Source organism: Lolium perenne, chromosome 7 (assembly GCF_019359855.2).
Source record: "Lolium perenne isolate Kyuss_39 chromosome 7, Kyuss_2.0, whole genome shotgun sequence".
Taxonomy (NCBI): Eukaryota; Viridiplantae; Streptophyta; class Magnoliopsida; order Poales; family Poaceae; genus Lolium; species Lolium perenne.
This window is the reverse complement of record NC_067250.2, coordinates 269531016-269551028: the sequence shown is the minus strand read 5'-3', so window position 1 is coordinate 269551028 and position 20013 is coordinate 269531016. Positions and strand designations below refer to the sequence as shown.

Below are 20013 nucleotides of genomic sequence, written 5' to 3'. Positions count from 1 at the left end.
AGTTCTGAAGTTGAAGATCACAATGTAAACAACAGATTTACAGGCTAACACTCTTGTCAGTACTATCATATTACCATAATGCCATGTACAGATTCTGAATTCTTCCACGATAGTACAATACAACAACCTACACAATTCAGTGTGATCTCCTACTGAGTCGTAGTGACTGGTAAAATCATATATCAGTTCAGTAATTCAGTTGGACCACGAGTTGATCACTTAATCTACACAAATAATTAGTTGGCTAGCAGGTTAGGACTCCATCGAGAGCATCGAATCAATCACGACGACAAGGACTGCGCGACGGAGGAGGTGGTGAGGAGGCTGGAGAGGAGGCCGACGACGAGGGCGCTGTTGTACGTGGTGGCCTCGTTCTGCATCACGTTCTGCCGCTCGTCCACGAACGAGTCGTTCTTGAAGGGGCCTCCGACGAGCGCGCCCATGGCCACGTTCGGGTTGGCCTCCGCCGTGTTGAGCCACTCCTGGCCGCCGCACCCCGTGTCGACGTCCGCCGGGATCGACGCGCCCCGGTGGTGCACCCGCTGCGGGTAGCTGTCGCCGTACCCGACCAGGTAGCTCAGCTTCATCGGGTTATCCCCCAGCACGTAGTCCGCCTGATAGTCACAAACATGTTCAGGTTCTGCCATTTCTCTGAAGAATGTCGGAACAGAGCACTGGTGTTACCTGGGACTGGGCGAACTTGCGCAGGTCCGCCGGCGCGAAGCTCTGCCCGCCGCACCTGAGCTCTGTCTTCCCCGAGGTCAGCATGTAGTCGCTGTAAACGGCGGCGAGGAAGGCGGAGGCCACCGGGTGCTGGAGCGAGTTCCACTCGGCGACATACAGCAACCCCCCTGAAACCGTTCCAAACCACATGCGAATTACTTCACTACTTCATTGGTTTCTTCTTCAATCAGTTTGGCGCGAAGATGCAGCAAGATCCTTACCTTCAGTTCTGAATGCGGCAGTTTCAGAGTCCGGCAGGAGAATGCACATGACGGCATCGGCGGTCTGCTTGTACGACTCGAGGCCATTGTCCGTGGCGAGACCAGATCCCTGCGACGCAAAGAAGCTCGCCCTCGACAGAAGAACCTGCGTCCCCGGTCGCTTGTCGTCCCAGCTGAAGTACCTGGGGTTACCGAGGTCGGCGAAGTCCTCGCCGTTCTTGCCGGTGGCGTACGCGAGGTAGCTGTTGTTCCCCGTGGCGTGGAAGAGCCAGCCGCTCGCCCACAGGAGCTCGTCCTGGTACGTGGTGGAGTTGTAGTACTTGCTGAGCTCCGGGAAGGTGCGCGTGTAGGCACCCCTGTGCCGGTCGGCGAAGGCGAAGAGCTGCTCTGCGTGCTCGAGGAGGGAAGACGAGTATGACTCGTTGATGGGCTTGTACACCAGCGACGCCGCGGCCATGGCGGCCGCCGTCTCGGCCGCCACGTCGCTGCCGGGGGACTTGGCGGTGATCTTGGTCAGCGGCCGCTTCTCGGACATGGTCTCCGGCCTCTCCCAGCACTTGTGGTCGGCTTCAGGGTCGCCTACCTGATGATGATCACACATGTTCCTCTTCAGATTTCAGAATTGGTTTTGGTAATTGCATATCGCGTTTTTACTCGTTTTTCTCGTGTATATCAGCGCTGAACTAGTGTTCTGTCGAGCAAAGGATATTTGTGGCGCCATCGCTGAACAATGTTTGTGCAAACAAGGATACTAACAAAATGGAGCGCAAAGAAACAGCAAAGGTCCCATGGTCTAGTGGTTAGGACACAAGACTCTGAATCTTGTAACCCGAGTTCAAGTCTCGGTGGGACCTAATTTTTTCTGCTTATATCATTTTTTTTGCCTCGTCAAAAAATCAAGAACTCCAACATGACATGGCAAGAAACAAGAGAACAAAACATCACCAACCCAATCTTTTGCCTTTCCACCTGATTTTTTTTTTGACTTATCCAAAAAGACAAAAAGTCTAACATGACGCACAAAAAATAAGTACATATCTGGACGTAATCACCATGAATGGTCCCATGGTCTAGTGGTTAGGACACAAGACTCTGAATCTTGTAACCCGATTTCAAGTCTCGGTGGGACCTAATTTTTTTGTCTTTCTTTTTTTTTCTTCTGGTGTTCAAGATTCTATATATTGCACAAACGTGGTCTTGCTGGTTTTTCTCATCTAGGTCAGTGTTTTTCTCCTTTTCATATTATTTTCTCGTGCTCAAGTTCCTATATATTGTACAAAAGTGGTTTTGCTAGTTTTATTGATCTAAGTCGGTGCTAAACTGACGTAAATATTCCATTGAGCAAAGCTTTAAGGAAAGTTTTAATTTAATTTGCGTTGTCATACCTGAATTTTTGTGTGCAAGAAAGTTCTTCTAGTTTTGCTCATCTATGTCTGTGCTAGTGTTAATTATTCCAACTAGCAAGTTTTAATTTAATTATGGGTGCCATACCTGAATACTTTTGTGCAAGATAGTTTGCATATGAATAAGTAACTGGGCATGAATCACCGTAGGTCCCGTGATGTAGTTATTAGGACACAAGATTGAATTAGGTTTCGGTGGGACCTAATTCATAACCTTTTCTGTGAACTGCACAAACTCTGGTTTGCTAGTTTTTCTCCTCTAGATCGATGCTAAATTAGTGTTATCTATCCATCAAGAAGGTTTTACTTTATTTGGGGCCCCATTTCTGAACATATTTCTACAAAAAGTGTATTTCCCTAATAGGTAGGAAGCAGTGATCCAAATATCACACCTAGTCAAAAACTCAAGAACTCTAACAACAAAAAGCAAGAGAACAGAAACATTAACAAAAGTGGTTTTGCTAGTTTTATTGATCTAAGTCGGTGCTAAACTGACGTAAATATTCCATTGAGCAAAGCTTTAAGGAAAGTTTTAATTTAATTTGCGTTGTCATACCTGAATTTTTGTGTGCAAGAAAGTTCTTCTAGTTTTGCTCATCTATGTCTGTGCTAGTGTTAATTATTCCAACTAGCAAGTTTTAATTTAATTATGGGTGCCATACCTGAATACTTTTGTGCAAGATAGTTTGCATATGAATAAGTAACTGGGCATGAATCACCGTAGGTCCCGTGATGTAGTTATTAGGACACAAGATTGAATTAGGTTTCGGTGGGACCTAATTCATAACCTTTACATGAACTGCACAAACTCTGGTTTGCTAGTTTTTCTCCTCTAGATCGATGCTAAATTAGTGTTATCTATCCATCAAGAAGGTTTTACTTTATTTGGGGCCCCATTTCTGAACATATTTCTACAAAAAGTGTATTTCCCTAATAGGTAGGAAGCAGTGATCCAAATATCACACCTAGTCAAAAACTCAAGAACTCTAACAACAAAAAGCAAGAGAACAGAAACATTAACATTCACCGGCCTAATTTATTTTGCCTCTCCACCTTACTTTTGACTTGTCTAAAAATCAAAAAATCTAACTAGACTAGGAGAAATTAAGTAGTGTACCAGGAAATTTTTCAGCACGAATGGTCCCATGGTCTAGTGGTTAGGACACAAGACTCTGAATCTTGTAACCCGAGTTCAAGTCTCGGTGGGACCTGATTTTTTTTCTTTTTTTCTTCTTTGTCCAAGTTTCTATATATTGCAGAAACGATGTTTTACTACTTTTGCTCAACTAGGTCAGTGGTAAACTAATGTTAATTACTCCATCAAGAAAAGTTTTAAGGGCAGTTTTAATTTAATCTGGGGTGCCATACCTGAATTTTTCGTGCAAGAAAGTTTGCTAGTTTTGCTCGTCAAGATCAGTGGTAAATTAGTGTTAATGATTCCAACTAGCAAGTTTAAATTTAACTATGGGTGCCATACTTGAATACTTTTGTGCAACAAAGTTTTTACATGAATAAGTAACTGAGCATGAACACACAAATCACCATAGGTCCCGTGGTCTGGTGATTAGGACTCAAGACTAAATTTGATCTCAATGTGACCTAATTCATAACCTTTTTTGTGAATTGCACAAACTCCGTTTCGCTCCTCTAGATCGGTGCTAAGCTAGTGTTATCTATCCATCAGCAGAGTTTTACTTTATTTGGGGCGCCATTTCTGAACATATTTCTGCAAAAGGTGTATTTACCTAATAGGAATATAACAGTGCTCCTCATATCACAAGCGGTCCCATGGTCTAGTGGTTAGGACACAAGACTCTGAATCTTGTAACCCGAGTTCAAGTCTCGGTGGGACCTAATTTTTTTGAGTTTTTTCTTCTTGTTCTTCAAATTTCTTTGCTGGTCTAAAAATCAAGAACTTCAAACGACCAACGTGATATGCGGTCAAATAAATAGTAAGGAAACTGCATTATTAATTTTTGCGCGATCATCACCTGAATGTAGAGGACATCGGCGGAGGGGTGCGCGTTGAGGAGGTAATCCATGATCCAGCGCAGCGCGTCGAGGGCGGCGTCCCGCTGCTTGGCGGCTTGCATGGCGCCGCCGTACTCGAGGACGGACCACGACAGCATGGTGGCCGTGAACGCCATGGGGAAGCCGAACTTGATGTGGTCGCCGGCGTCGTACATCCCCTTGGACAGGTCCAGCCCGGCCTCCTGCCCGTCGTCCTCCGCCGAGTCGCCCCTCCACGGGATCTTGTTGTTCACCAGCTTCCCGGCTGATAATTGAACCGATCGTCAGATGCCACCCGAATCGCAGAGATTATAATGCAGAGAAATGTGCGAGCGTGCGTACATTTCTGGACCTGGAAGAACTGCAGGGCGACGGCGAGGGCCTCGGCGTACTTGCGATCGATGCCGCCGGGGACGACGGGGCCGCCGCCGTTCCTGTGGCGGAGGAACACGACGACGGCCGTGACGCCGAGCGCCACGAGCAGCAGCACCAGGAGGCAGCAGCAGCACCGCACGCAGCGCGCCATTGTTGTCAATCGATCGATCCCTCCAAGCTTCTCTGGCGAGATAGTAATTTATTCCCTGCCTGTGCGCGGCCGATCGGTTGCATCCATGAAAGGAGGATTAAAACCACGCAGGCAACCGCACGCGTCGCGAACTGATTAGCCGCGACGTCGGTCGAGGTAACCGACAGCGCGGGCGGGGGCGCAGACGTGCCGCCGGCGATGGGGAGGACAGAGACGCGCGCGCGTGGGTGGGGAGTTAGAGGCTGGCCATGACCGTCTCCCCATGATCAGTTGCTGACACCTGTGATCGATCCTTTTTATGGGTGCAGTTTCCAGGTTGCCACGTAGATAAATGCAGGCTGCAGGCGCGCACAATGTACATCATTGTCTCCCTGACAAATGGAAATGGTATCCGTTGCAGAGATTGTTCGTGGGTCGTAAGACTAGTTGTGTCCTGTTTTATGTCCTTGGATGCACACGGACTGGTTCAAAATATGGGTTCCAGGGTCCAGGGAGATGCTGCTAGTTGGGAGTTTTTTTTTTTGAAATCATAACATATATATTAAGGTCAGCAAGCCGCCTCATTAAAAAACTTCCAGCCCCTTTCGGTATGCTGGAAGGAAAAAAGTGCGTCTAATACTTGCCGTCTGATAAACAAGAGTACAGATTACAGGGTTGTGAACAGATTCACATCATTAATTACAAAGGGCAGAATAACAGCAGGTGTATCACCCTCCCAAACCCTGTTCTCTCTATTGGTGTACGCCAATTTTGCCAGTTCATGCGCCACTTGATTTGCTTCTCTATGACAATGCAGAAAAGATATTTCTTCCATCTCACTAGCTTTCTGGAAACAGTCAGCCAGAATAGCGGCATAGGGGCTATTTATATCCACATCTCCATTACAGGCTTGGATCACTTCTAAGGCATCCGCTTCTACTTGGCAAGACAAGCATCCAAAACGCTCCAGGAAAGCCAAGCCATCATATAATGCCTTTGCCTCCGCCATTGCCGCGCTAAGAAGGTTGTCGAAGGCCGACAGAATCCCCCCTGGACTTCTCCTTTACTATCTCTCAAGACCCCTGCAACAGAACCCAAACCATTAGGGTAGTAAGCAGCATCAATATTCAGTTTCAGCTTTCCTCTATTCGGCCTTAACCACTTAATCTCTTTCTCAACTGAATTCTTATTTGCAGCTTCATAATTTGCAGTTATCGCCTTGATTGCAAAGGCTGACATTTTCGGGTGACTAACAGACTCCCCTTTTACTAGTTCTCTTCTCTCCCACCATATGTACCAGCCTCCTACCGCTATAATTTCATGTAGAGTAACGTGTTGTAGCTGTGGTATGTTAGTGTTGGGCGATCGGAGGATATGCTCCAAGACAACAGAACCCGATCTGTCCACTGACATTGCATGCTCAATCACTTCCTTCATACCGAGTTCTTCCCAAACCTCCTTTGCTCTTAAACACCCAAACAGAATATGACATATATCCTCTGGTCCATTCTTGCATACTGGACATTGAGGTGATACTTTGACATGCCGATTCGCCAATATAGACATACCAGGGAGTACCCCATTCAAAGCCTTCCATAAGAAAATTTTAACCTTACTCGGAATGTTTAAGTTCCATAGTATTTCCCAAACCGGATTGATTTGAGTTGACCCCTGTCCGTCTCTTCTTCGCATTTTATCACCAAAGGAGTGATTCCATTGAATATGATAGGCTGATCGGACAGAAAAGGTGTAGTTTTTGTATAATGCCAAGCCACAAAATCCTCAGTCAGATTTATACTTAAGGGTATTTTCAGAATTCTTTGGGCATCCATCTGAATAAAGAGGGATCAAATGAGCTCCTCATCCCAATTAGTAGTGGTCGGATCAATAGCTCATCTACAGTTCCTAGGATAATATGTCCTCTTGGTGTGAATACCTTCCTTGTTGGACTTGTGGGAATCCAATGATCTTCCCAAAACTCGTTAGGAGTTAAATGCATGCTCGGTCCCTGATACGTCTTCAACGTATCGATAATTTCTTATGTTACATGCTTGTTTTATGATGATACACACATGTTTTATACATACTTTAAGTCATTTTTATGCATTTTTCGGCACTAACCTATTAACAAGATACCGAAGAGCCAGTTGCTGTTTTCTGCTGTTTTTGGTTTTAGAAATCCTAGTAAGGAAATATTCTCGGAATCGGACGAAATCAACGCCCGGGATCTTATTTTTCCACGAAGCTTCCAGAAGTCCGAAAGGGAAACGAAGTGGGGCGACGAGGCGATGACACGCTAGGGCGGCGCGGCCCAGGTCCTGGCCGCGCGACCCTACTGTGTGGGTCCCTCGCGTCGCCCCCTGACCTACTGATACGTCTCAAACGTATCTATAATTTCTTATGTTCCATGCTACTTTTATGATGATACTCACATGTTTTACACACATTATATGTCATTATTATGCATTTTCCGGCACTAACCTATTAACGAGATGCCGAAGAGCCAGTTGCTGTTTTCTGCTGTTTTTGGTTTCAGAAATCCTAGTAAGGAAATATTCTCGGAATTGGACGAAATCAAAGCCCAGGTTCCTATTTTTCCACGAAGCTTCCAGAAGTCCGAGGGAGAGACGAAGTGGGGCCACGAGGTGGCCAAACCATAGGGCGGCGCGGCCCAGGCCCTGGCCGCGCCAACCTATGGTGTGGGCCCCTCGGGCGGCCCCCTGATCTATCTCCTCCGCCTACTTAAAGCCTTCGTCGCGAAACCCCCAGTACCGAGAGCCACGATACGAGAAAACATACTGAGACGCCGCCGCGGCCAATCCCATCTCGGGGGATTCTGGAGATCACCTCCGGCACCCTGCCGGAGAGGGGAATCATCTCCCGGAGGACTCTACACCGCCATGGTCGCCTCCGGATTGATGTGTGAGTAGTTCACCCCTGGACTATGGGTCCATAGCAGTAGCTAGATGGTTGTCTTCTCCCCATTGTGCTTCATTGTCTGATCTTGTGAGCTGCCTATCATGATCAAGATCATCTATCTGTAATGCTACATGTGTGTTTGTTGGGATCCGATGAATAGAGAATACTATGTTATGTTGATTATCAATCTATGTGTTGTTTATGATCTTGCATGCTCTCCGTTACTAGTAGATGCTTTGGCCAAGTTGATGCTTGTAACTCCAAGAGGGAGTATTTATGCTCGATAGTGGGTTCATGTCTCCGTGAATCTGGAGGAGTGACAAGAACCTCTAAGATTATGGATGTGTTGTTGCCACTAGGGATAAAACATTGATGCTATGTTCGAGGATATAGTTATTGATTACATTACGCACCATACTTAATGCAATTGTCTGTTGCTTGCAACTTAATACCGGAAGGGGTTCGGATGATAACCTGAAAGTGGACTTTTTAGGCATAGATGCATGCTGGATAGCGGTCTATGTACTTTGTCGTAATGCTCAATTAAATCTCACAATACTCATCATGTCATGTATGTGCATTGTCATGCCCTCTCTATTTGTCAGTTGCCCAACTGTAATTTGTTTACCCAATATGCTATTTCTTATGGGAGAGACACCTCTAGTGAACTGTGGACCCCGGTCCATTCTTTTACATCGAATACAATCTACTGCAATACTTGTTTTACTGTTCTCTGCAAACAATCATCATCCACACTATACATCTAATCCTTTGTTACAGCAAGCCGGTGAGATTGACAACCTCACTGTTTCGTTGGGGCAAAGTACTTTGGTTTTGTTGTGCAGGTTCCACGTTGGCGCCGGAATTCCTGGTGTTGCGCCGCACTACACTCCGTCACCAACAACCTTCAACGTGCTTCTTGGCTCCTACTGGTTCGATAAACCTTGGTTTCTTACTGAGGGAAAACTTGCTGATGTACACATCATACCTTCCTCTTGGGGTTCCCAACGGACGAGTGCTTTACCGTCACAAGGAAGCTACGACTCCCACGTCAACAGCTCTTTTTCTGGCGCCGTTGCCGGGGAGATCAAAGCACCAATACCTTGTAAACTCTTAGCTATGAATGATGCACTAGAAAATAACTATGCTTGGCTTGTCCCCGAAAATTTGTTTGATGAGAGTAGCAAGCCCAAGACTAATGAAAAGGGAGACGCTAAAACTTATGTATCCAATATACTATGCATGGTTGAGAAAACTCCGCATCCCGCTGTAGATGCACCATCCTTTGATAACACTTGATACACACTTTCTGCGCCTAGCTGAAAGGCGTTAAAGAAAAGCGCTTATGGGAGACAACCCATGTTTTTACTACAGTAATTTTGTTTTATATTTGAGTCTTGGAAGTTGTTTACTACTGTAGCAACCTCTCCTTATCTTAGTTTTATTGCATTGTTGTGCCAAGTAAAGTCTCTAATAAAAGTATGATACTAGATTTGGATTACTGCGCAGAAACAGTTTTCTTTGCTGTCACGAATCTGGGTCTAATTCTCTGTAGAAAACTCAGAAAATTATGCCAATTTACGTGAGTGATCCTCAGATATGTACGCAACTTTCATTAGTTTTACGTTTTTTCATTTGAGCAAGTCTGATGCCTGTTAGAAATTCGTTTTTACGAACTGTTCTGTTTTGACAGATTCTGCCTTTTATTTTGCATTGCCTGTTTTGTCATGCTTGATGGATTTCTTTATTCCATTGACTTTCAGTAGCTTTGTGCAATGTCCAGAAGTATAAATAATGATTGTGTCACCTCTGAATATGTGAATTTTAATTGTGCACTAACCCTCTAATGAGTTGCTTTAAGTTTGGTGTGGAGGAAGTTTTCAAGGATCAAGAGAGGAGGATGATATACACCATGATCAAGGAGAGTGAAAGCTCTAAGCTTGGGGATGCCCCGGTGGTTCACCCCAGCATATATCAAGAAGACTCAAGCGTCTAAGCTTGGGGATGCCCAAGGCATCCCCTTCTTCATCGACAACATTATCAGGTTCCTCCCCTGAAACTATATTTTTAATCCGTCACATCTTATGTACTTTGCTTGGAGCGTCTGTTTGTTTTTGTTTTTGTTTTGTTTGAATAAAATGGATCCTAGCATTCATTGTGTGGGAGAGAGACACGCTCCGCTGTTGCATATGGACAAATATGTCCTTAGCTTTACTCATAGTATTCATGGCGAAGTTTCTTCTTCGTTAAATTGTTATATGGTTGGAATTGGAAAATGATATATGTGGTAATTGGTATAACATCTTGAATAATGTGATACTTGGCAATTGTTGTGCTCATGTTTAAGCTCCTGCATCATATACTTTGCACCTATTAATGAAGAAATACATAGACCATGCTAAAATCTGATTTGCATGTTTGGTCTCTCTAAGGTCTAGATAATTTCTAGTGTTGAGTTTGAACAACAAGGAAGACGGTATAGAGGCTTATAATGTTTACAATATGTCTTTTATGTGAGTTTTGCTGTACCGGTTCATCCTTGTGTTTGTTTCAAATAACCTTGCTAGCCTAAACCTTGTATCGAGAGGGAATACTTCTCATGCATCCAAAACCCTTGAGCCAACTACTATGTCATTTGTGTCCACCATACCTACCTACCACATGGTATTTCTCCGCCATTCCAAAGTAAATTGCTTGAGTGCTACCTTTAAAATTTCCATTCTTTACCTTTACAATATATAGCTCATGGGACAAATAGCTTAAAAACTATCGTGGTATTGAATATGTACTTATGCACTTTATCTCTTATTAAGTTGCTTGTTGTGCGATAACCATGTTCCTGGGGACGCCATCAACTATTCTTTGTTGAATATCATGTGAGTTGCTATGCATGTTCGTCTTGTCTGAAGTAAGAGAGATCTACCACTTTTATGGTTAGAGCATGCATATTGTTAGAGAAGAACATTGGGCCGCTAACTAAAGCCATGAATCATGGTGGAAGTTTCAGTTTTGGACATATATCCTCAATCTCATATGAGAACATTAACTGTTGTTACATCCTTATGCATTAAAGAGGAGTCCATTATATGTTGTCTATGTTGTCCCGGTATGGATGTCTAAGTTGAGAATAACCAAAAGCGAGAAATACAATGCGAGCTTTCTCCTTAGACCTTTGTACAGGCGGCATAGAGGTACCCCATTGTGACACTTGGTTAAAACATGTGTATTGCAATGATCCGGTAGTCCAAGCTAATTAGGACAAGGTGCGGGCACTATTAGTATACTATGCATGAGGCTTGCAACTTGTAAGATATAATTTACATAACTCATATGCTTTATTACTACTGTTGACAAAATTGTTTCTTGTTTTCAAAATAAAAGCTCTAGCACAAATATAGCAATCGATGCTTTCCTCTTTGAAGGACCATTCTTTTACTTTTATTGTTGAGTCAGTTCACCTATCTCTCTCTACCTCAAGAAGCAAACACTTGTGTGAACTGTGCATTGATTCCTACATACTTGCATATTGCACTTGTTATATTACTCTATGTTGACAATATCCATGAGATATACATGTTACAAGTTGAAAGCAACCGCTGAAACTTCATCTTCTTCTGTGTTGCTTCAATACTTTCTACTTTGAATTGTTGCTTTATGAGTTAACTCTTATGCAAGACTTATTGATGCTTGTCTTTAAGTACTATTCATGAAAAGTCTTTGCTTTATGATTCAGTTGTTTACTCATGTCATTACCATTGTTTTAATCGCTGCATTCATTACATGTGCTTACAATAGTATGATCAAGATTATGTTGGTAGCATTGTCACTTAAGAAATTATCTTTGTTATCGTTTACCTACTCGGGACGAGTAGGAACTAAGCTTGGGGATGCTTGATACGTCTCAAACGTATCTATAATTTCTTATGTTCCATGCTACTTTTATGATGATACTCACATGTTTTATACACATTATATGTCATTATTATGCATTTTCCGGCACTAACCTATTAACGAGATGCCGAAGAGCCGATTCTTGTTTCTGTTTTTGGTTTCAGAAATCCTAGTAAGGAAATATTCTCGGAATTGGACGAAATCAAAGCCCAGGTTCCTATTTTTCCACGAAGCTTCCAGAAGTCTGAGGGAGAGACGAAGTGGGGCCACGAGGTGGCCAAACCATAGGGCAGCGCGGCCCAGGCCTTGGCCGCGCCGACCTATGGTGTGGGCCCCTCGGGCGGCCCCCTGACCTATCTCCTCCGCCTAATTAAAGCCTTCGTCGCGAAACCCCCAGTACCGAGAGCCACGATACGAGAAAACATACTGAGACGCCGCCGCCGCCAATCCCATCTCGGGGGATTCTGGAGATCACCTCCGGCACCCTGCCGGAGAGGGGAATCATCTCCCGGAGGACTCTACACCGCCATGGTCGCCTCCGGATTGATGTGTGAGTAGTTCACCCCTGGACTATGGGTCCATAGCAGTAGCTAGATGGTTGTCTTCTCCCCATTGTGCTTCATTGTCTGATCTTGTGAGCTGCCTATCATGATCAAGATCATCTATCTGTAATGCTACATGTGTGTTTGTTGGGATCCGATGAATAGAGAATACTATGTTATGTTGATTATCAATCTATGTGTTGTTTATGATCTTGCATGCTCTCTGTTACTAGTAGATGCTTTGGCCAAGTTGATGCTTGTAACTCCAAGAGGGAGTATTTATGCTCGATAGTGGGTTCATGTCTCCGTGAATCTGGAGGAGTGACATGAACCTCTAAGATTATGGATGTGCTGTTGCCACTAGGGATAAAACATTGATGCTATGTTCGAGGATATAGTTATTGATTACATTACGCACCATACTTAATGCAATTGTCTGTTGCTTGCAACTTAATACCGGAAGGGGTTCGGATGATAACCTGAAAGTGGACTTTTTAGGCATAGATGCATGCTGGATAGCGGTCTATGTACTTTGTCGTAATGCCCAATTAAATCTCACAATACTCATCATGTCATGTATGTGCATTGTCATGCCCTCTCTATTTGTCAATTGCCCAACTGTAATTTGTTTACCCAATATGCTATTTCTTATGGGAGAGACACCTCTAGTGAACTGTGGACCCCGGTCCATTCTTTTACATCAAATACAATCTACTGCAATACTTGTTTTACTGTTCTCTGCAAACAATCATCATCCACACTATACATCTAATCCTTTGTTACAGCAAGCCGGTGAGATTGACAACCTCACTGTTTCGTTGGGGCAAAGTACTTTGGTTGTGTTGTGCAGGTTCCACGTTGGCGCCGGAATCCCTGGTGTTGCGCCGCACTACACTCCGTCACCAACAACCTTCAACGTGCTTCTTGGCTCCTACTGGTTCGATAAACCTTGGTTTCTTACTGAGGGAAAACTTGCTGCTGTACACATCATACCTTCCTCTTGGGGTTCCCAACGGACGAGTGCTTTACCGTCACAAGGAAGCTACGACTCCCACGTCAACACCTACCTCTTCGCCTATAAGAAGCCTTCGTCGATAATAACTCCAGTACCGAGAGCCACGATATGGAAAACCTTCCAGAGACGCCGCCGCCGCCAATCCCATCTCGGGGGATTCAGGAGATCGCCTCCGGCACCCTGCCGGAGAGGGGAATCATCTCCCGGAGGACTCTTCACCGCCATGGTCGCCTCCGGAGTGATGTGTGAGTAGTTCACCCCTGGACTATGGGTCCATAGCAGTAGCTAGATGGTCGTCTTCTCCTAATTGTGCTATCATTGTCGGATCTTGTGAGCTGCCTAACATGATCAAGATCATCTATTTGTAATGCTACATGTTGCGTTTGTTGGGATCCGATGAATATGTAATACTATGCTATGTTGATTATTGATCTATTATCTATGTGTTGTTTATGATCTTGCATGCTCTCCGTTATTAGTAGAGGCTCTGGCCAAGTCGTTACTTGTAACTCCAAGAGGGAGTATTTATGCTCGATAGTGGGTTCATGCCTCCATTAAATCTGGGACAGTGACAAAAAGTTCTAAGGTTGTGGATGTGCTGTTGCCACTAGGGATAAAACATCAATGCTATGTCTAAGGATGTATTTGTTGATTACATTACGCATCATACTTAATGCAATTGTCTGTTGTTTGCAACTTAATACTGGAGGTGGTTCGGATGATAACCTGAAGGTGGACTTTTTAGGCATAGATGCATGCTGGATAGCGGTCTATGTACTTTGTCGTAATGCCCAATTAAATCTCACACTACTCATCATAACATGTATGTGCATGGTCATGCCCTCTTTATTTGTCAATTGCCCAACTGTAATTTGGTTGTGTTGTGCAGGTTCCACGTTGGCGCCGGAATCCCTGGTGTTGCGCCGCACTACACTTCGCCGCCATCAACCTTCAACGTGCTTCTTGGCTCCTACTGGTTCGATAAACCTTGGTTTCTTACTGAGGGAAAACTTGCCGATGTACGCATCACACCTTCCTCTTGGGGTTCCCAACGGACGCGTGTTGTACGCGTATCAAGCACTTTTTCCGGCGCCGTTGCCGAGGAGATCAAGACACGCTGCAAGGGGAGTCTCCACCTCCAATCTCTTTACTTTGTTTTTGTCTTGCTTATTTTATTTACTATTTTGTTTGCTGCACTATATCAAAATACAAAAAAATTAGTTGCTAGCTTTACTTTATTTGCTATCTTGTTTGCGTTCTCCATATTAAAAACACAAAAAATTAGTTACTTGCATTTACTTTATCTAGTTTGCTTTATTTACTATTGCTAAAATGAGTAATCCTGAAGTTGAAGTTTGTTCGTTTAAGCAACAAGGGGGAGAATGTTTAAAAGATGCTTGGTATAGAATTAGTGATGCTCATAATAGGTGCACTAAGAAACACTCCACCACTATCCTACTCAGGAATTTTTATGTTGGTATCTCTAGCTGGAATGGGTATGTTCTTGATTGTCTTGCGGGAGGTAATTTCCTAGGCACTCCCGCTTTAGAAGCTAGTTGCATTATTGAGAGTCTATTTGGAATACCACCTATTAATAAAGTTAAAATTGAAATCTCTCTTGAAGATGTCATGAAAAAGTTGGAGACCATAGAGCAAAATCTTCCTAGTATTGAGACTAATTTGGGAGTATTACTTGATAGCACTGATAAACTTGATAAATCTCTAGCTTGAATTAATGAGAGAATTGCCATCTTAGAAGATTGTGCTATTCATGATAATCAAACCCAAAGGATTAGTGAACTTGAAGAAGCTATGGGAACCTTGGGTTCAACTTTTTCTTCTATTAAGTTTAAGGAGAAAGCTTATGTGGGTAAGGAGCAAAAGTTCATGTATGTCTCTAAGGTGCCTAAACCAAAAAACCATTATAGGCCTAAAATTGATAAAGCTCTTAATACCACTATGGATAACGGAGCATCTAAGATACCTAATGTGACAAATTATGATGTTGATGCTTCATCCCTTGATAATACTTGATATACACTTTCTGCGCCTAGCTGAAAGGCGTTAAAGAAAAGCGCTTATGGGAGACAACCCATGATTTTACTACAGTACCTTTATTTTATATTTGAGTCTTGGAAGTTGTTACTAATTTAGCAACCTATCCTTATCTTTATTTTGTTGCATTGTTGTGCCAAGTAAAGTCTTTGATAGTAAGGTTCATACTAGATTTGGATTACTGCGCAGAAATAGATTTCTTGCTGTCACGAATTTGAGCAGTAGTCTCTGTAGGTAACTCATAAAAATCTGCCAATTTACGTGAGTAATCCTAAGATATGTACGCAACTTCAATTAAATTTGAGCATTTTCATTTGAGTAAGTCTGGTGCACCTAAAAAATTCGTCTTTACGGACTGTTCTGTTTTGACAGATTCTGCCTTTTATTTCGCATTGCCTGTTTTGCTATGTTTGATGGATTTCTTTATTCCATTAACTTTCAGTAGCTTTGTGAAATGTCCAGAAGTGTTAAGAATGATTATGTCACCTCTGAACATGTGAATTTTGATTATGCACTAACCCTCTAATGAGTTGTTTTGAGTTTGGTGTGGAGGAAGTTTTCAAGGATCAAGAGAGGAGGATGATACAATATGATCAAGGAGAGTGAAAGCTCTAAGCTTGGGGATGCCCCGGTGGTTCATCCCTGCATATTTCAAGAAGACTCAAGCATCTAAGCTTGGGGATGCCCAAGGCATCCCCTTCTTCATCGACAACATTATCAGGTTCCTCTAGTGAAACTACATTTTTATTCCATCACATCTTATGTGCTTTACTTGGAGCGTCTGTATGTTTTTGTTTTTGTTTTGTTTAAATAAAGTGGATCCTAGAATTCATTGTGTGGGAGAGAAACACGCTCCGCTGTTGCATATGGACAAATATGTCCTTAGCTTTACTCATAATGTTCATGGCGAAGGTTGAAACTGCTTCGTTAAATTGTTATATGGTTGGAAACGGGAAATGCTACATGTGGTAAATGGTATAATATCTTGAATAATGTGATACTTGGCAATTGTTGTGCTCATGTTTAAGCTCTTGCATCATATACTTTGCACCTATTAGTGAAGAAATACATAGAGCTTGCTAAAATTTGGTTTGCATGATTGGTCTCTCTAAGGTCTAGATATTTTCTAGTAAGGGTCGAACAACAAGGAAGACGGTGTAGAGTCTTATAATGCTTGCAATATGTTTCTTATGTGAGTTTTGCTGTACCGGTTCATACTTGTGTTTGTTTCAAATAACCTTGCTAGCCTAAGCCTTGTATTGAGAGGGAATACTTCTCGTGCATCCAAATCCTTGAGCCAAACACTATGCCACTTGTGTCCACCATACCTACCTACTACATGGTATTTCTCCGCCATTACAAAGTAAATTGCTTGAGTGCTACCTTTCAATTTCCATTCTTTGTCTTTGCAATATATAGCTCATGGGACAAATAGCCTAAAAACTATTGTGGTATTGAATATGTACTTATGTATCTTATTTCTTATTAAGTTGCTTGTTGAGCGATAACCATGTTCCTGGGGACGCCATCAACACTTTGTTGAATATCATGTGAGTTGCTATGCATGTTCGTCTTGTCTGAAGTAAGGGAGATTTATCATGAGTTGAATGGTTAGAGCATGCATATTGTTAGAGAAGAACATTGGGCCGCTAACTAAAGCCATGATCCATGGTGGAAGTTTCAGTTTTGGACAACAATCCTCAATCTCTTATGAGAATATTATTTGTTGCTGAATGTTTATGCATTAAAAAGGAGTCCATTATCTGTTGTCTATGTTGTCCCGGTATGGATGTCTAAGTTGAGAATAATCAAAAGCGAGAAATCCAATGCGAGCTTTCTCCTTAGACCTTTGTACATGCGGCATAGAGGTACCCCTTTGAGATACTTGGTTAAAACATATGTATTGCAATGATAATCCATGTAAATCCGAGCTAATTAGGACAAGGTGCGGGCACTATTGGTATACTATGCATGAGGCTTGCAACTTGTAGGATATAATTTACATAATACATATGCTTTATTACTACCGTTGATAAAATTGTTTCTTGTTTTCAAAATAAAAGCTCTAGCACAAATATATCAATCAATGCTTCCCTCTGCGAAGGGCCATTCTTCTACTTTTATGTTGAGTCAGTTTACCTACTTCCTTCTATCTTAGAAGCAAACACTAGTGATTACATGTGCATTGATTCTTACATACTTGCATATTGCACTTGTTATATTACTTTATGTTGACAATATCCATGAGATATACATGTTACAAGTTGAAAGCAACCGCTGAAACTTAATCTTCATTTGTGTTGCTTCAATGCCTTTACTTTGAATTTACTGCTTTATGAGTTAACTCTTATGCAAGACTTATTGATACTTGTCTTGAAAGTACTACTCATGAAAAGTCTTTGCTATATGATTCAGTTGTTTAACCATTGTCTTTACCATTGCTTCGAATCGGTGCATTCATCTCATGTGCTTACAATAGTATTGATCAATATTATGATAGCATGTCACTTCAGAAATTATCTTTGTTATCGTTTACCTACTCGGGATGAGTAGGAACTAAGCTTGGGGATGCTGATACGTCTCCAACGTATCGGTAATTTCTTATGTTCCATGCTTGTTTTATGATGATACACACATGTTTTATACATACTTTATGTCATTTTTATGCATTTTCCGGCACTAACCTATTAACAAGATGCCGAAGAGCCAGTTGCTGTTTCTGCTGTTTTTGGATTCAGAAATCCTAGTAAGGAAATATTCTCGGAATTGGACGAAATCAACGCCCATGATCTTATTTTTCCACGAAGCTTCCAGAAGTCCAAAAGGGAAACGAAGTGGGGCGACGAGGCGACGACACGCTAGGGCGGCGCGGCCCAGGTCCTGGCCGCGCGGCCCTACTGCGTGGGTCCCTCGCGTCGCCCCCTGACCTACCTCTTCGCCTATAAGAAGCCTTCGTCGATAATAACTCTAGTACCGAGAGCCACGATACGGAAAACCTTCCAGAGACACCGCCGCCGCCAATCCCATCTCGGGGGATTCAGGAGATCACCTCCGGCACCCTGCCGGAGAGGGGAATCATCTCCCGGAGGACTCTTCACCGCCATGGTCGCCTCCGGAGTGATGTGTGAGTAGTTCACCCCTAGACTATGGGTCCATAGCAGTAGCTAGATGGTCGTCTTCTCCTAATTGTGCTATCATTGTCGGATCTTGTGAGCTGCCTAACATGATCAAGATCATCTATTTGTAATGCTACATGTTGCGTTTGTTGGGATCCGATGAATATGGAATACTATGATATGTTGATTATTGATCTTTTTTCTATGTGTTGTTTATGATCTTGCATGCTCTCCGTTATTAATAGAGGCTCTGGCCAAGTCGTTACTTGTAACTCCAAGAGGGAGTATTTATGCTCGATAGTGGGTTCATGCCTCCATTAAATCTGGGACAGTGACAGAAAGTTCTAAGGTTGTGGATGTGCTGTTGCCAGTAGGGATAAAACATCAATGCTATGTCTAAGGATGTATTTGTTGATTACATTACGCACCATACTTAATGCAATTGTCTATTATTTGCAACTTAATACTGGAGGGGGTTCGGATGATAACCTGAAGGTGGACTTTTTAGGCATAGATGCATGCTAGATAGCGGTATATGTACTTTGTCGTAATGCCCAATTAAATCTCACACTACTCATCATAACATGTATGTGCATGGTCATGCCCTCTTTATTTGTCAATTGCCCAACTGTAATTTGTTCACCCAACATGCTATTTATCTTATGGGAGAGACACCACTAGTGAACTGTGGACCCCGGTCCATTCTTTACATCGAATACAATCTACTGCAATACTCGTTCTACTGTTTTCTGCAAACAATCATCATCCACACTATACATCTAATCCTTTGTTACAGCAAGCCGGTGAGATTGACAACCTCACTGTCACGTTGGGGCAAAGTAATTTGGTTGTGTTGTGCAGGTTCCATGTTGGCGCCAGAATCCCTGGTGTTGCGCTGCACTACACTTCGCCGCCATCAACCTTCAACGTGCTTCTTGGCTCCTACTGGTTCGATAAACCTTGGTTTCTTACTGAGGGAAAACTTGTCGCTGTACGCATCACACCTTCTTCTTGGGGTTCCCAACGGGCGCATGTTGTACGCGTATCAGTACCTAGTTGGGAGTTAAATGCATGCTTGGTCCCTAAACTCGTTGGCCATGTACAGAATAGTCCCTACCTAAACTCACAAAACACACCGGCACAGTCCCCGTTCTCGTTATGCCACCCTATCCACTGACATGGAAATTGTTTGGCCACTAGCACATGTCTGTGCCATGTCAGTTATTGATTCTCACCGCCGCAAATTGCATTCTACTCCCACCTTCCATGTTTCCGCTGATCGCGTGGAGACACGCACGAACGGCGACGGTGGCATGGGAAGAAACCGATAAGTGCATAGCCGGCGGAAGCAAGGATGGATTCAGGACAATTTTTGAGAGGTGATAACCCACAAGTATAGGGGATCGCGTGTAGCCTTTTCGATAAGTAAGAGTGTCGAACCTAACGAGGAGCTAAAGGTAGGATAAACATTCTCTCAAGTTCTATCAACCACTGATACAACTCTACGCACACTAAGCGTTTGCAATATCTAGGAAATAAAACTAGAGCGATAACGGGTATGAGAGGTGACTTTGCAGAACAATAAAATACACGGAATAAATGTTAGTGCTGCA

General features: G+C 43.2%; 1 protein-coding gene and 4 non-coding genes across 5 annotated transcripts; 4 read left to right on the top strand and 1 right to left on the bottom strand.

The window, feature by feature from the left end:
• Positions 1–2: 2 nt before the first annotated feature.
• On the bottom strand, positions 3–5137 carry LOC127312821 (endoglucanase 18). Its single transcript, XM_051343378.2, has 5 exons — positions 4700–5137; positions 4339–4622; positions 945–1527; positions 685–851; positions 3–614 (listed from the first exon to the last, which is right to left on the bottom strand). The coding sequence occupies exons 1-5, from the start codon at positions 4881–4883 to the stop codon at positions 282–284; spliced, it is 1551 nt and encodes a 516-aa protein (XP_051199338.1). The 5' UTR covers positions 4884–5137; the 3' UTR covers positions 3–281.
• TRNAQ-CUG (transfer RNA glutamine (anticodon CUG)) lies at positions 1727–1798 on the top strand. The gene has a single exon. It is a non-coding gene; the product is annotated as a tRNA-Gln (tRNA).
• On the top strand, positions 2004–2075 carry TRNAQ-CUG (transfer RNA glutamine (anticodon CUG)). The gene has a single exon. It is a non-coding gene; the product is annotated as a tRNA-Gln (tRNA).
• TRNAQ-CUG (transfer RNA glutamine (anticodon CUG)) lies at positions 3487–3558 on the top strand. The gene has a single exon. It is a non-coding gene; the product is annotated as a tRNA-Gln (tRNA).
• TRNAQ-CUG (transfer RNA glutamine (anticodon CUG)) lies at positions 4130–4201 on the top strand. The gene has a single exon. It is a non-coding gene; the product is annotated as a tRNA-Gln (tRNA).
• Positions 5138–20013: the final 14876 nt, after the last annotated feature.